Source organism: Indicator indicator, chromosome 11, assembly GCF_027791375.1.
Source record: "Indicator indicator isolate 239-I01 chromosome 11, UM_Iind_1.1, whole genome shotgun sequence".
NCBI classification, from domain to species: domain Eukaryota; kingdom Metazoa; phylum Chordata; class Aves; order Piciformes; family Indicatoridae; genus Indicator; species Indicator indicator.
In genome coordinates this window covers 4,495,862-4,513,409 of record NC_072020.1, presented here as the reverse complement: position 1 = coordinate 4,513,409, position 17,548 = coordinate 4,495,862, and the positions used below count along the sequence as shown (strand labels likewise).

The following is a 17,548-nucleotide window of genomic DNA, read 5'->3' as shown; positions in this document are numbered from 1 at the left end:
GGTCAAATTTCCTTCAGAAATGTCTCAGAAAAAGGCAAGATATATGCAGATGGTAGTCAGGACTGGAGCTCTGTTTCCAAGTGCATTTCTCTGCTCTAACGAAGCTGACAATAGGCTGCCTCATTTGATTTAGTCCTTTCAGGTTGTTGCTGGAAGCCATCTGAGTAAATCCGTTCAAGTTTGAACCAAAAGGAAGCTGTTCTCCTATAGCACTTGGCAGATACTCTAGTTACATCATTTAGTTTTACTTTCTGTCTTTTCCTTTAACAGAACTCCTGTGTTACATTACATTGTCTGTGTGTGTTTTAATTGCAAAAGTTCCAATTATTTTCATCTTGTTAGAACAAATTTACTTCATCTGCAAGGAGCATTTAGCATGGCACCATATTCAGAAGCAAAAATAACCCTTCTTGTGAAGAAAGTGATGTGCTGTATCTACCTGTTCAGCTGAAGCTAGAGCTATAGCACACCAGTCCATTCTGTTGGCAGATTTGAGTAGTTTGTTTTCATGACTGCATTTAAATGGTCATAAAAATCCTTGTACCACATGAGGGAAGGGATGATGTAGTTATGTTTCAGTTACTGCTTGCTACTGCTGTAACAGATTACTGTCACCGTCCCATTATATCTGCTTTTTTCTTCCAATAAACTCTTCAAGTCTTTATCATCTTTCTATCTGTCTGGGTTTTGTTTGTTTTCATTTTTTTTTCTTCTCCTGGTTTTGTTAATTGTTCTCATTGAGTCATTTTTTTTCCTTAAAATTATTGCACCTTTTGAAGTACTTCTCAAGTTTGCTTTCAGCTCACATTTGTAGTATTGTGTCTACCTGCTTCCTAAGTTGTAGTGTTTGTCATCTTTTCTTAAATACATATTTTTAATTCTGGTCCTCATTTCAGCTTAGTTTCCTTCCTGATTATTTTAATGAGATTTATTATTGATGGGTTTTTTTCAACTTCATGGATACTTTCAGCCTATTGGGGCAAACTGCTCTGCTGTACCTGCAGGCTGTTAGCAGCAGTTGTGCCCTTTGTTTATATTACTGTTTTCCTCGGGGTGCTCATGCCATAAAATGGAAGCAAAATGAAAATCAGTTCTGTGAGGAATTTCAGACTAATGACTGCTGCAATCCTTTAAATCCCACGGTGAAATAAATAGGGGGACAGAAGCACAAAGAATGGAATCTTTTTCTTTTGCACCTTTAGAAAAGGCAAACCAAGCAATGCTTTCTTTAAGCCAAATAGAATGCTTGCTTGATGTGTCTTGCTTTAGTTACAGTCTACTGGGTTTTTTGGTTGGATTATTTTTTTAACTATGCATCTGCAGCTGGTCATGCCACAAGCACAAAGCAGCACTTCCTGCTGTGTCCTGTAGAAAAACTGCAACCTTGGGCTGATGATGTCTTCATCCACTTGGTTGCAATTGTGACAGCAACACATCATGAATGTGTAAGCATGCAGGTATCAGGAGCAGAAAGCCAAATTCCATTGACTCTTTATAAGCTTGTGTTGCTCTCAGATCTCTTCCTGCTTCACCTTGGCAGTCCCTCTGCTGTGTGCTAATTCTCTCCTCATAACTTTTTCTGGCAACATGGTTTACAAAGCTGTCCAGGAGGAGCCTGGACTGAATGACTGAATATAGGCTGAGGTGTTGTCTTCATTTGACTTTTTTTTTTTTTTTCTGCTGCTCCTTGTTGTTTATATAATGAAAGCTTTGCAATGCTTTCTGCACTGGTGCTAATTTTCTGGAGGGCCAATTAAAGATCCTTTATACACAGTGTGTTGAGATGAAGACTCAACTGGGATAGCTTCCTGTTTGTGGTGGAGCCTAGGCCACTTTGATTTCCACTTTCCAAAAGAAATTAATAATGTTGTGTCAATAGGAGTGGTACAGTTCAAAATGCAGATGTTCTGGGGAAAGATTCCGGACTGAGAAGCTTGCATGCAGAAGTTAACCAGCCCCAGGATTTTAGACTTCCATGTAGCACCGAAAGAAATTTTGGTTTCTGCTCTTTAAGTTTTGAGTTTATTGTCATGGAGCAAAGCTCTACTCCTTGCTAAAGACTTGACAGTGTCTAGCACTTCTCCACATTCTGGAATATTTCTTTTCTGTGGAAGCAAAAAAACTTGACGTTTGTGACAATTCAGAAGTAAATACCAGTTACAGAGATGTCTCTTCCCTATAATTATTTATTCTCAGGCTTTTTTCTTGAGCTTCAAGGATGCCAATGCTCTTTAGTCCTTCAAAACTCACTTTAAATAAAAGTAGTAGTAGGGCAATTATCCAAACTAATCTAGTAGTAATCTTAGCTGAAAATTACAGATTCTAAAAAATGAGGTAGGCTTCATGCTACTCACTAACTGTAGTCATTTGAAAAGCTTTTTCCCCTGTTTACTTCATGTTTGCAGTTAGTTTCCTGTGATGCAATATCCTCATTATTAATTGAGGATTTTTTCCCATTCCATGGGATTTTTCTCAGATGCAGAATAAGATATATAAGGGCCATCCCTTCCCAAGTTATTACAGTAGCCTAGATTTTTACACACACCATGCAAAGAATTTGAACACTCTTGGGCTTTGAATGCTGGTGAAATGTTTGTAGACCAGCTTGTTAAATGAGTCAGTATTCTGCTTTGGGGAGATGGGACAGGAGCAAGACAAGTAAAATTGCTCAGAGCTGGTAGAGCTGAAAATACTGATGTCCTGTTTGTGTCATAGGACCTGGAACATGGAGTTATAACACAGTAGTGATTGGTAGGCACACAGGAGAACACAGGTCCCTGGAGGGGAGTTCAGTCACTACTTCAGGAATGAGATCAAGTCTCCCCTACTGACAGTGGGTGTATTTATTGAACCTGATGCCTTGCTGTTCCTGACTCATTGTGTCCTGATGAATGCTGATGATTGAATGTTTTTCTCTGTAAAATGCACCTCTTACTCAAAACATTTCCCTACCAAGGATGAAGCTACAGGTACAGTAGCATTTTGTTCGGCAGTAGCTGAGTTCCTGTAGCCTGGGGGCTCAGATGAAGGCCATCCAAGTACTTAGAGCTGATGTGTAGGTCAGAGGTGGTATCTGCTTTCATGTGCCTGGAGATGATGTGGTTTGCTGACACGTGGTAGAAAGTTGAAATTGCTGTGCAATCTACTGTGCTGTTAGCCAGCAGTAGCCAAGTGTGCCAGGTTCTCAGCACCTTTCTTAGAGTGAGCTTAATGTGTGGTAAATGTTTCTCTTGGAGCTTTCTGTGGTGGTGCTCAGATGAACTGTTCAAATTCTTGATCCTGGGCATTCAAGGGGATGGGAATGGTAATGGGGAGGAGATGTTCCTGTACACAAGTAAATGCCACATCTTACTGCCAGACTTTGCCTATCCAAGTGCTGATGTCCTCAGTTTATTTCACCTCAATGTGGAAATGCAGAAGAGGAGGTGAAGCAGTTTTTGATTCTTAGCTTATCTTCCTAGAAGTATTAAACCCAGAAACATTAAAGGCTTGGAGCTCCCAAGCCTTTGGTCATCTGGAGAAGTGAAGTGGGATTTTCTACATTTTAGGTCCTGAATTGATTTCTGATCTGTTTTGGTTATGTCTCTGTTCCCTTTCAAGGTTCTGCCACTTTGCACCACTGGCAGCAGCTGGCCCAGCCTCACCTGGGGGGAATCCTGGACCCGAGGCCCGGGGTTGTCACGAAGGGCTTCAGGACCCTGGACCTGGACCTGGATGAAGTGTACTGCCTTAATGACTATGAGGAAGATGAGACAGGTGACATTTCTTACAAGGGCCTAACTACCTCGACGCCAGTTCAGCACACAGAGACCTCAGGTGAGAGGTCACAAGCACAAGTGACTGTTTCAGACAACAAGAATAACCCCCGCCCATCTCAGGCTTTCACAGAGGAGATGCAGGAGCCCGCGACTGACGATGATGAGGGGTCTGGTGAGGGAAACTCATTAAGTCCAGTAAAACTGACATCTTTGCAGGAGTTTGATTACTGGGCCATTCTCACATCTCTCCAGAACAGCATCCATGATGTTGCTTTGTGTGTGGCATCTGCACGTTAATGCGTGCAGCAGTTAGAACATAACCATTCTAACATGGGCTCCAAAATCCTTTCTTTAACAAGCTTTTAATTTGACTGGTTTTGTTTTGGTGGTTTTGGTTTGTTTTGTTTTTTTTTTTTGTGTTTTTTTTTTTTTGTTTTGGTTTGGGTTTTGTTTGTTTTGTTTTGTTTTGTGGGTTGTTGTGTTTTTTTTTTTTCCTCCCCCAGTAACAGCATCTGTGGTCAATATTTTACTCTATTTTGATAAGAGAAGGCTGCTAAAAGGAAGTGGTTGATTCACAAACCTTTGTGTGGCACGTGTGCAGCTTGTATGTGTACTTAGTGCATGCTCCTCAGTGTATGTAATATATAGATGATACATGTTTTGTAAGCCTGGAGTGCAGGTATTCTTCTGACTGTTCATAAGAGCTGATGCCATGCTTCAGATTTTTGTAATTTGGGAGAAAACCAAAGCCTAAATGATGACAAAAGGTGCATCTGAGTCGCCTCTGCTGAAACAAATGGAAGTGCCTTGAGAATCAAGCCAAGAAATTCTTCAAGTTCCATGCAGTTACCTCAGACAGTTACCTGTTTTTAAATTGCCTTTGAGATAAAGAATTAAGAGGATGGTTTTATGCAGACAATAATGACATTCCCTCCAGACTTCTCCAAAACACTATTAAATTCTATCCTTCATATTTAGACCATCTTAAGCATTTTTAAGGGATGAAGTACTGCATGAGTTGTTTGAGCTAACATTTGTGATCTATTACTGCACAGGGTTACAGGTTCTCAGGCCCTGGATCTGTTCTGAGTTTGTGTGGTTTCTTTTTTGTTGTTGTTTTTTTTTTCTTTATTAGCTTTGTTTTCATAAGCTATGTAGGAGACTTAGTCTTTAAGATTTGCCACTGGCAAAGAATTATATTTAGTCCAGAATCAGACAACTGGCAGAAGTCCTTTTTCTTCAGGCTTCTTGTTTTTACAGAACTACTTCAAATTAAGATTGAATCAATCAGAATTTTTTTCTGTGGCTGGTTTTTGGAAGATTAAGTTGTCTCAGGACTAGACAATAGTATTTCTACTGTTTTCATGAAGTGGAGAGTATCCTCAGCTCCCACTGAAATGGCAGTTGAGTGCTTTCAGCTGTTCAACATAAGCTACTTTTTGCAGTCAGTTGTAATAAGATTAAACCTAGAATCATGAAATCGTGTTGGTTGGAAAAGACTTCTAGGATCATTGAGTCCAAGCATTAACCCAGCACTGCCAGGTCACCACTAAACCATGTCCCTCAGCACCACATCTACACTGCTTTTAATTTCCTTCAGGGATGGTGACTCCACCACTTCCCTGGGCAGCCTGTTCCAGGGCTTGAACATTCAAACCCTTCAACTTCCCTTTCCGTTTGCAAAATTTGTCTTTATTTGACAAGATCTGCTTCCCAGGAGTAATGGTCATATTAATGGTTTTAATATTAATTTGGAAGCAAATAATGCCCTTGCAGGAGTTGTGAAGAGTTTTGGATGTTGTCCAGGCTTTTAGTTGTTTTGAAGATTCTGAATAGGCAGGCAATAGAGTGTTCCAGTCTAGAGCTACAGGCCGTCTAACCTGAGAACAAAACATCTTTGGAAGTACAGTGCCAACAAGGACCATGCCCAGCAGTGGGAGCCATCTTAGCCTTTCGGGTAGGTGTCTGCTCCATTTGATGTGTGCTTTGAGGCTAACATCTGACCATTATTTCTGGAGATGTCCTCTGGCAGAGTACCACAGTAGGTGTCTTCCTCTACTGCAGTTTTGTAGGTGTGCAGTGCTGCTCAAGATGAGCCCAAGAGAAATTGTTCCAACATCCATGCTCAGAGAACAACCATTGCTGGTAGTGCCAAAGGTGTCTTGTAGCCAAAATTCAGAAGAGAGTATCAGTTGTTTCTTGTGAAATGATGGATAGAGTCAGAAATAATTCTGACTAAATAAGAAAAAGTTTGTATCCTTGGATTTTATGTCTCTGTGTTGATACATTGATATATAGAATAACTTCCTCACCATCCATGCTGATTATATCCCAATGATGGCACTGAATGTTTCAGAAGAGTTTTACACACACCTGGTTAATGACCTGCAGTTGGTGTGTGAGAGCTACATGCTGTGTGTGTGCTCAGGAACTTTATGGAAGATCAGGAATTTTATGGAAGATAGCAAATTCCAGCATCTAGTTCTAGCCTCCTACCCAGGAATAGGTTGAAATTTGTGTATCACTGGTGTAGTCTCTCAGCATAATTGGAATGATAAAGAAGTCAGGACACAGCAGTGCTTTTGTCATCTAGGACAAAAGTTTTGCAGGACAAAGTTTTAGTCTTCTCAATATATTTTGGTGTTTTATTATTATTCTTGGGAAGTGCCAGTAGCATATTCTAAACCTGTCCAGAGACTCTTTCAGGGGAAGAGGTAGTTGGCCAGTTGGAGTTTTTTTTTGTTTCATTGTTTGGGATTTTTGTAATTCATTGCCTTTCAGGTTTCTCTTAAACAACCCCCCCAAGCTAATCAAAACACTTAATGTTGTGAATGTTCTCATTGTGAAGATGGAAGGGCTACACTTGATTTTTGACTTGCATGCTGGTATTGGGTGCATGAACTGGTCTGTCAGCGCTTTTGTTTGGTAGCTCCACTGGTTAGAACAGCTGTGCACAGCATTATAGGGTCAGCCCTCTTGTACTTGGTGTTTAGACCTTAACCATGACATGCAGCTCTTTCCATACAGATGCTTAAACACACAAAACCATCTCAAAGATGTCTGATGTTTGAGTTGGTTTTATCAGGGTTGCTGTGCATGCTTGTTGTACAGAAAAGCAATAAGTGTTGTAACCTTTCTTAGGAAGGTAATGCTGCATATTTGAATATATCCTTTTCAAATGGCATGGATATCTCACAGCAATTACTTCTTTGGAAAAACTCTTTCTCTGGAGACATTCAAAACCCACCTGGACACATTCCTGTGTGACCTGCCCTAGGTGATCCTGCTCTGGCAGGGGGCTTGGACTCGGTGATCTTTTGAGGTCCCTTCCAACCCCCAATGTTCTGTGATTCTGGGGATCCTAGCCTGCATAAACCTATGATGAAGCCACATCAAATGCTCTGAAGTTATTTTATATCTGTGCTGCATGGTTGTAATACACAAGAGAAGGAGACCTCAGCCAAAAGAAGGCTAGGCAAATCTTGCCCAAAGAACACCTGCCTTTATTCAGGTTTTCATCTCTTGCTGTTTTCAAAGGCAAAATAAATCACAAGTTTGGAAGTGCAGATATTCAGAAGAAAATGTTATTGTTGATTCTTGAAGACACTTAACAGAAGTGATGCTCCTGGCATGGATGTGCTGATTCTTGGAGGCTTTGAGCATTCAGAGTTACCCCTGAAAGCGGTGTGTTTCTGAAGAACATCTAAAGGCAGCTAAACACCTTTAGGAGGGCACTGTGCTCGTGTGTCACAGCTGTTAGTTACCATCCATCTGCATTTTGTTGTTGGGTTTAACCCAGATGTCAGCTTCAGCACACTCTGTATTCTCCCTGTGCTGTCTGCAGTGCAGCAGCACTGGGTGTCAAAGCTCTCACCTTCAGTCACCTGGAGGGGATGAACTTGGCTAAAGTTAGAGAGGACATGAAGCATCTGTCTCGTCCTGCGGATCCTGATTGGATTTTATGACCAAGGGAATTTCCTCTTGTCCAAGAATGGAGGGGGTGTCATAGACTGGCAGCGGTGAAAGCCATAACTTGTGTTCTGGGTGACCACTCTGGAGTAAAAAAGTGCCTCTTGATGGGCCTTTGTTATCCTCTTCCAAAGCAGGCAGAGCTGAGCTTTTCTATTCAGCAGTAAAATGAACTCTGAGTGCTTTAAATACCATCTGTGGCTCCAAGGACTCCCCAAATCAATTGTCTCACCAGCCTGTGCTAAGGAGATGCTCAAACTCCACTGCTCTGCACTGAAAAAGCAGGGAACCAGGTTTCCTCCTTTGCTTAAAACATGCCAAAGAAGCAACGAGCACAGTGATTTGCTTCAGAGCTGGACTAAAATGTTACCTTAGTGCCAGTCTGGATCAGGTCACCCTCTGAGGATTTCTGATTTTATATATATAATTTTTGAAGTTCATTTGTGCATCACACCAGAATAGATGTTTACATAGAGTGAAAAGATTCACTGGCCACTGTGAGCTCCCTGCCTCCTCCCTGTTCATCTGGCATGACAGTGAATTTGAGTTTGAAAGCAGTGGTACAAAAGTGAATGATGTTTCAGGATAGCTCTAAATAGTCTCCTACAAATCTGTCTCAAAATCCATTTGTCTTGACACTTTTCTGTGGCTAGGGCAGGCCACTTTTTACCTACTGTAATTTTGTGCCTTTCTCTGCACCAGCTGGTTGAAAATGCAGATTGAATGACTTTTTTGATGGTTCCCTGAGCAGAATGTGGTGTCCTGAATGCATCTGGTTTGCTGTTTGCACCCAGCAGAATGGCCCAGACGCTCTCAATGCTGAAGCTGGATCTGAAAGAGCTCTGAGCTAGGTAAAATCAGCTTCATGTTTTCAGTGGAGAAAGCTGTTTTACCAGAAGATGGAACTCTCTGCACTCAGACTAGTACCTGCACTTTTTTTTTTTTCTTCATCTTCAGTCATTTAAAAGAAGTTTTAGATGTGTTTAGAAGAGGCTGTCAGCTATGCTTTGCTTTTTTCTCCATTGAGAGAGCTCAAGGTAAAGAATCATTAATGGCTGAGAAACAGAACACGATCCAGCAGCAGTCTAAGGTTTAGCTTGACATGGAATGTAGGGGAAAATGCACACAGATGCACACTGATGGATAAAGTTCATGATGTTTCTGTAAATCTTTTTAACCACTTGAGTAATGTACAGATTCTTTTCCCTACAGATATGAAGCCTCATTGTTAATCATTACTACTTTGAAAAGCAAGGTTTAAATAAAACATTTGGTTGCAGACCAAGTCACAAGGAGCAGATGTTTCTATGGAAAATACTACTTTGGTGTATATATATATATGTGAAGATACAAACATGGTATCAACTCCTTCTGCGTCACAGATGTTGTACCAGCTCAGGCTATGCCCATTCTTGTGTAAAATGACTAGCTTGGGGATGAATCCTTTTGTGTCCATTTTACAAACTGTGTTCATTTCCAGCAACAGGTTCTCACTCTCTTTGTGTTGTGTCCAAAGGATGGAAAGTGCTACAGCAGTATGATACAGCCCATTGTTGACTGATGGAAGATGAAGCTGGTACAGGACTTTCTTAGTGGTATTTGAGGGTGGAATACAGCCTTGGAAATTGGTTAATTGATTTTTTTAAAATAATTTCAATTTGTTTCCTCTTATTAGAATCAGTGATTTCTCTACTTTTAGCAGCCTTCTCCTATCTCTGACTCATTGATAGAGATGAGTCCTGCTTTTGCTAACACAGCTGTGTATCATCCATGTGCCTGTTTCCAATCTAAGGGGATGACCAGTGGATAATAGGGATGGGGGAAATGCACTTAACTGTGTTGCAGCTATGTGCTTTGGATTCAGCTTGCAATCTTAAACCAGCATCACTTTATTCTGTTCTCTGTTCATCATCCAGGGATAATTACTTTCTTTCTACTCGATTTGTATTGAAGTCCTTTGCTTTCTCTAAATAACCATTTTTTTCCTGTCCAGTTATCTGAGATCTTTCTCCAGATTTTCTTTTAACTCTCTGCAGTGTGGAGAGAATCATGATTGCTAGGCTATGCTCCCTTCTAGTAGCTTTTAATAGTGCTCACACTAATCTCTAAAGCAGCTGGAGTCCTGAAGCATCCTAATTGCCATCTCTGGAGGTGAAGTAGAGCTTGTTGTTCCTTTATGCTGTGTGGGAACCCACTCCAGTGGGGGCTTTGGAAATAGCCTTCTTTAATATCTGGCAGCAGATTCCAGTGCTGAGAGGTGACCTCACATTGTGTGCTTCACCACTTCCGCTTCCACTTTTCTACACTCCCCATGCTCTGGCCTTCACACACTGCTTATATGTGTCCTGAAAGGGCTATCTGACTGCACACACTGGTTTGGAGCTGTGATACTTCATATCATGAAAAAGGGAACACAGCCACAACTAAGGCTTGCCTTGCTTCTGCTCAGCATCTCTGGAAGTTCAGAATGGTGTCTGGTCTAGTTGGTCTGTCTATCCTTTGCACTGTGTTGAATCATTGTGTACTGTGATATATTAAAATGTGGCTTAATCAGGGAATGGCTCAGAGGGTTGGGCAGGACTGGGAGGGAGGGAACTGCACACAGGTTTTACTGTGCATGTCTTTTGACCACTGCTAAGTTTGATTACTAAGTCGGAGAACCTATGCAATCATGATACCTTTGATGTAATGTTTAACTCTAGGGTGGTTTTCAACCAGCTTTTCAGATGCATGGCTCTTAAATTTTGTAGTTATTTTGCACTGGCCACAGCTGCATTATCCAGCAGGTTAATATAGCCATAGGAAATGCTCTACTAAGAAGAAAGAAATTGGCCCAAGTGCATTTTTTTTTTTCAAACTGAGTTGCACTGATTCTTCGGATTATTGCTAAACTGTGAGAGTGGCACTTTTTATAGCCACATTTCTGCACAAATACTCAAGAACTGCTGTGTTGTGCAGCTGAGGGCAGACATTCTGAAAGAATCTAAACACACGCACAAGAGAAACATCACAGATGTACAGTAGTGGATCCAAACCTCACTGCTCCCTCACTGTAGCTGTGAAAAATCAGAGACAAACAGTGATGTGTGTCTCTCCCCTCCCCACCCCAACAACCTGTCTTCTTGTAGCATTAGCACACTGGATCCATTACTGAGAAGTAATGGGGATACCTTTTTGTGGATCAATCTAAAAGCTGAAATGCAGGAGCATCGCAACAGCCTTGGTGCTCCTGAGCTGGTACTAGAAAATGCTGATCATGATTTCCCACCCAGGAAAGCTGCTAGCTCAGATGAGGGCCAGCTTTTCAAGCACTGCCTTGCCTAAATTTGGCTCCAGCAAGACTTCCCTGCAGTGCTAGTGATCATGGGGAAGTTTCAGAAGACCCTTTTAGCACTGGCTTTGAAGTTGTAGATGTGTTTGTTCTGGAGAGCAAGCATCCATTAGAACACAATAGCACTTCTGTATTTCACTTTTTTTGCATTGATCCTTCCTGAAGTACCTCATCACTTTTTGCATCTGTCTTACCAGCACACAGAAGTTTGGTTTTCCCCTTTTTCTGTGTAAAATGCAAAGAATTTGCTTTTTTTTAATTTAGTACCTCATCCTGGGAAGTGCATGTCACAAACCAACTCCACCTTCACCTTCACCACCTGCCGCATTCTGCACCCTTCCGATGAGCTCACACGAGTCACACCAAGGTAAGGGTTTCCCACGGTGGCAAAGCATTCAGCTCTCAGTGTTCCCTGTGAGGAGATGCAAATTAATGGCATTAGCAAAAACATTAGCCCCACTGGTGAATTACAGCACCCACTCCAATTAGTCCTCCCATTTTGATTTTTATTTGAGAGGCACATTTTAGAGAGCCAGTGAAAATAGTTTTGTTCTTCCTAGTTAAAATCTTACAGGGTATCAGATATAACTGGGCTGGCTTCCAATATCCAAATGTGATAACCCTTGATCCCAAACTAGTTGTAGTCCTCATGTGTGAATGCACAGCATATGGTCTCCCTCAAAAAAAAGGAGGAGGTATTTCTGGGCAGCAAAAAATCTGAGTCTTTGGCAGAGAAGAAAAAGAGGATGCACAGGTAACAAAATCCAGGAAGTACATGAGTAATGGAGGAGGAAATATGCCTTAATGAGAAACAGGAAGCCATCTACTTCATGCCTTGGTTTAATTGTTGGAAATGAGTTTAGTGTGGCCAGGCTGAAACTAATGAACTGGCTAATGAGCAGTTGGCATGTGCAGGCATTACATGCCGATGCAAGGCAGTTCTGGAGCCTTGTAGAAGGTGGACACCTGACAGCCACAGAGGGGGTGACTGAATTTCATAGAATCTTAGAATGCTTTGGGTTGGAAGGGACCTTTTAAGGGTCATCTTGTCGAACCATGCTGCAATTGGCAGGGACATCTTCAACTAGATCAGGTTGCTCAGAGCCTTATCCAGCCTGATCTTGAATGTTTCCAGGGATGAAGCATCTACCCACCTCTCTGGGCAACCTGTGCGGTGTCTCACCACCCTCACTGTAAAAAGATGTTCTTCATTCTTCCCTCTTGTCCTGTTGCACCAGGCCTTAGTAAAAATACTGTGCCATACCTGAAGAGGGAACTTCCCTTCCATAAATCAGCATTTAAAGAATGCTTTTTCTGTTTAGAATCACTCATTCTGCCCCTTGCAGCACCCCTGTGGAAGTGTTACGCAGGTCCCCATTCAGGGATGATGTCTAGCCTGGAGTAGGCATGAACTGGGCATTGTCTGCCTAAGGAGTGCTTGGAAAGTGAGGATATTCAATGTGAAAACCTGTGGGGTGCAAAAGAAATGAATGATGATTTAAGTGGAACTTTTCTACTTCCCTTTCTGAACTTACTTTAGTCATGGCTGGTTTTTCTTTACCCTCCTCTGTCTTCCTCTCCCCTCAACACTGTCACTGGAGCAATCCTTTTATGTGGCTGCAGTTCTTTTAAAATTTGCTCTTAATTGTGGTCATCATAAACTCTGGGTGTTAAATTGAACAATCAGCCATAAACTGACAGCTGGATTCAGTACAATTTCAGGTGCCTTAGGTGCAGCAGAGTTCATCTTCATTCAGTAGGAAAAAGAGCAAACTGAACAATGTGGTTTTTTCAGCAGACATGTTGAAGGAGCTCGTCCTTACCAGCTGTGAATGATTCTTCACAGGTCATATGAGGAGGATGAGGAGACTGCACTATGTCTGCTTGTGCTGAGAGAAGGCATAGGGCAGACACTCTGAGCCAGCGTGGCAGGGGGTGAGCAATGCTGCCAGCAGCCTCTGCCTCGGCAGGGTCACCTACAAGGAATGTCAGTGTGTGGCACCAGCTAACCCAGAGAGCTCTGGTATTTACTACCTGGTTGTGTTTAACCTTGCCTCTAACCCAGGTGATGCTCTAACCTGACTGAATTCCATCTAGCTCAATGAAGTGCTCATTTATTTTTTTTTTTTCTTTTCTCAGTCTAACCCTGTAACTGTCACTAGGCTGAGGCCAGTTGGAGTCTGTGCCTGTGTTCAGGACGTTCAGCAGTGTTGATCAGTTTGATGGGGAGAATATTTCCTGGTGAAAGCAATACAGAAGTGATACAAAAAACCACCCCCAAAGCAACACCTACATAAACCTCACTTTTTGCAGGGATGTCTGATGGGTTTTATTGTACTTTATTGTGTAGCTGTGCTGACAGATCAGTAAAAATACTAATTAAGTATCTGTGCAACTGAAATCTGGAGCTGGAGAGAATGAAGCTGTTGGAGGTAATGAGCTAATTGGAGGGCTGTAGTTTTCATCTCGTGACTAGAGCATACTAGAAGCCTGATCATTAACACCCCACGTATGGCTTTCCATGATGTGCTTGATCCTACCCTGTAGGGAGTCATTTCACACAGTAAGGTCTCTGTTTTCCCTCCCTCGTGGTTTTAACAACTTCTGTGTTTCGTCAGTGTGGGAGGTGCATCACAGTGGCTGTCACTGGTCTTTAGTTCCACTATGAACTAGAAGCAGAGCTGTGAAAATGCAGCTTTGATCAGTGCTGAAGGGAAGAACGGTCATCTAACTTCTCTCTGCTCTGAGCCTTGCTCCCTTAGCTCTGCTCTGAGGAGTCTTCCTCCCCTGCCCCTAATTGAGTCCAGAGAGAAGGAAGGGGGAGTGCTTGCCTGCAAGCAGTGCTTGCTGCTATCTGCAGCTCTGACAGCCATAGCACATGGGAGGGTGCAAGAAGACCAATTCAGAACATGCTGGAATGTCAAAGCTGATATTCACAGCAGTCTTGGCTTCGCAGGTTTCACTAATGCAAGGTGAAATGAGACTGCATATTGTAGTCAAGACATCATCCAGGCCCTTTTGTCCACGTGGACTTGCAATTCCTTCATTGAGCAGAGGCTTCTCTACACCTGGAAATCCAACCAGATTGTCTCAGGGTGGCTGTTTGAGGCATTTCTTGGTACAGAGAATCCAGCATGAGTTGAAGTTGCATGTTGTGGCTGAGCTCCAGCAGTGTGGCTGAGCTCCAGCAGTGTGGCTGAGCTCCAGCAGTGTGGCTCTGCTGAAAAGATCCTGCTCTTTGCCCTGTTTTCCCCTCTCCCAGCTGCTTAGTTTTCCTACTCTTTTCCATTGGCTTTGGTTTTCATCTGACTCTTTTAGTGTCTTCTACTTGCTAACCTGGCATGATGAAGGGGAAGATTTCCTTCTTCAAATATTGGTGAGCTCTCAGGGCAGTGAATTATCAGTTAGCATCAAGTTAGTTCAAGACCCTTTAAATGCCATTAGAGGAGATGAATCCATGCCTAGAAAATACCACTGTGGAGTTCACTTTTTAAAATGTGTGAATATGTGGCAAAATTCACAATTTTAGCATGATTTAGAAATAGTTGGAAAACTTTTTCTGTTCAAGGCATATGGAACCCTTGGGATACTGCCAAATAGACATGAATTTGGAGGGTCAGGGATGCCCCATGTACCTTGTTTCTGGAATGACTGAGTGCACCATGACTTAATGAATGGTGTGCCTGGACTGCCTTAAATGTGGAGTGAGGATTACCCATAGGGAAACAGGCTGTCACTGAGCTAAGCTGCAAGGAATAAGTGATGTAAGGATGGCACTGTAGTAGCAGAAACACTCAAATCTCAATGTCAGTGAGGTACAGGTAAAGAAATCTGCCTCTTGTTCTAAGTGTGCGCTTTACTGACCATTTAATATGTTCTTGTCAGCTCTACATAGTTTTGAGAAGGAAGAACTGGAACTGGGGTGCAGTTTAGCCATGTTTCAACCTCTAAAAATCAGTGTTTTGCCAAGTTAACAGTAGCAGGGCTCTTTGGTATGCATGGGTTGCTGCTGGGTTATCGCTTACCAAGTGACAACCAAGAGCCTGACTCTATTGTCTCTTCTCTTTTGATAGAATTATGGAATGCTTTGGGTTGGGAGGGACCTCTAAAGGTTATCTAGTCCACCCTGCCATGAGCAGGGATGTGTTCAACCACATCAGGTTGCTCACACCAATGTGCATCTCCATCAAAAGTCAGATCCCGTTCCCCATATTTGAAAGCAAATGCAGCAGAAGGGTTTGAATTCACCCAAGTGCATGTTGGTGATAATGCCAAGTTCCAGCAGCTTTGCTACGAATGCTTCTGTAACAAATAACGTCCCCTTCTGCCCTTGCTGCTCTCTGCTATGACCCAGCAGTACTGGAAGGGGAAGGGGCAGCAGTTCTGTGTGCTCAGACGTGATACTGAAAAGAAATCAGTCTTGCTTCTCCCATTGGGTGAGTCCTCCAGTTTCCATGTCTCATGGAAGCAACTGGGAGTTGTGACAGGAAGGATAACTGCAGGTGTTGCTCCCAGACCTTGTCAGTTTAGCAGTGCAGCAGCAGAAGTGTGGTGGTGTCAGGGAATAGATTCATTGCAGGGGAGGTGAAGGATGCAGAGTGGAGAGCAGTGTTTTGGAAGAGCATGGCCTGTCCTTGGCATCATGCTTGTGGGGAGCTGGGAACTGTCAGTTTCTCCTGCACTCTCCAAGTGGGTAAAAGCCCCTGCCCAGTGTTCAGGGTCTTGCTTTTGCAGTAAGTTGTGATTCACTACTGGTGAGAATAACTTGCCTGCTCCTTTGCTTGCAGCCTTAACGCAGCACCTACTCCAGCTTGTGGCAGCATTAGCAACCTGAAGGGCACCCCGGTGGGCACTCCCTGTACTCCTCGGCGTCTGAGCTTGGCTGAATCCTTCACTAACCTGCGGGAATCCACCACCACGATGAGCACGTCCCTGGGCCTGGTGTGGCTGCTGAAGGAAAGGGGCATCTCAGCAGCAGTGTACAACCCGCAGAGCTGGGACAGAGCTGGCAGAGGCACTCTCCTGAGCACCTACCCCCCGAAGATGGCCATCATTCCTTCCACGCCCCCCAACTCCCCTATGCAGACTCCTTCTTCATCCCCTCCATCCTTTGAGTTCAAATGCACCAGCCCACCTTACGACAACTTCTTGGCTTCGAAGCCTGCTAGCTCAATCTTGAAGGAGGTGAGGAATAAAAAGAACATCAGGAACAGTGAGAGTCAGACTGACGTCTCTGTTTCCAACCTTAACCTTGTGGACAAAGTCAAGAGGTTTGGTATCGCCAAAGTTGTGAGTGCAGGGCAGACGTCAGCTCCTCCTTTAACTGATGACCAAGGACCTCTTCTCTGCGGAGCACAAGGACCGGTCAGGGCCCTTGTTCCCGGAGGCCTGGCACCAGACGGTCTCCCATTGGGCTGCCCTGCTGTGACCAGTGCCATTGGGGGCATCCAGCTGAACACTGGCATCCGAAGGAATCGCAGCTTCCCCACCATGGTGGGTTCCAGTATGCAGATGAAGGGCCCCGCATCTCTCCCTTCGGGGATCCTCATGGGAACCAAGCTCCCGAAGCAAACTAGCTTACGATGAAGGACTTGATTTTTACAGCTAGTCTTTTTAAATAAGAACACTCCCAGCTGCTTCTGCCTTCCCCGGCCACCCCTCCATTGCCTCTTGAGTTTGACAAATCAACTTCGTGCCTAATGGGAGAAACGTGTAAACTTTGTGTAAAATGTGTAAATAGGAAGCAGATCTATTGTAACTCATTGGAGTATTTTACTGTTCATGGAGTGCAAAAAGGCTCTAGGTTATGATGTGTTAAGGTTAACTTGCTAAAGCCTTTTCAAAAGAGTTGCTCATTTGTTGGTTTTTTTTAATTAAGATGCACTGAAAAAAAAGACAAAAAACAAAAACCACAAAAAAACCCAACCAAGAAACCACCACACAACAAAACCAACAAAAAATAACTTGACTAGGAGAAGATGAATTCTGTAGCTTAGCCTGACTTGAGTCCAAGGTACATGGGAAGCTCTTGAATGTGTCCTGTGAGCCCTCGTGTTCCATCACTTGAAGCATTGAAAGCGTTTGTGCTTTGATGCTGAGGAAAGCTCTCAGCTTCACTTTAGCTCTAGGTAGCTCTAATTTTGCTTCTGTAGATGAGTTCAGCTGAGTTATTGGAGTGCCTGAATGGATGAAACTTTGTCCTATCTTTTTTTTTCTGCTGTGTTCTCCTCCACAAGAGTCTAAACTTGAACTAATACCCTGCTGAGGTCAGCAGGCCTGCTGGGTACCTATTCCTGCGCTGCCGTTCCGTTGGCACCCTCATGCTCTCTGCTACTTGTTTTGGTGTTTGTTTCATTTTGTTTTTCAATGCTGCACTGGATTGTGGAAGGGAAAATGCTTTACTATGTGCTGCTGACACTGGAACGTGCTTTCTCGGTGCCCCCAACGAAAACAGTTTTCACAACTGGTGAGGTAAAGGTGGCGGTGACTT

At 43.1% G+C, this 17,548-nt stretch overlaps 1 protein-coding gene across 6 annotated transcripts in view; it reads left to right on the top strand.

The window, feature by feature from the left end:
* The window catches only part of TRAK1 (trafficking kinesin protein 1), a 56,050-nt gene extending 39,406 nt beyond the window's left edge, over nucleotides 1-16,644 (top strand). For 3 of the 6 annotated variants that reach the window (XM_054385150.1, XM_054385148.1, XM_054385152.1), the window contains exons 13-15: nucleotides 3,601-3,816; nucleotides 11,323-11,425; nucleotides 15,846-16,644. In XM_054385150.1, coding sequence (XP_054241125.1) covers nucleotides 3,601-3,816; nucleotides 11,323-11,425; nucleotides 15,846-16,644 — 1,118 coding nt within the window. Of the gene's footprint in view, nucleotides 1-3,600; nucleotides 3,817-11,322; nucleotides 11,426-12,904; nucleotides 12,978-15,845 lie in introns of those variants that run through there. The other 3 variants (XM_054385151.1, XM_054385149.1, XM_054385153.1) reach the window with 2 other exon arrangements.
* The last annotated feature ends 904 nt before the right edge of the window (nucleotides 16,645-17,548 follow it).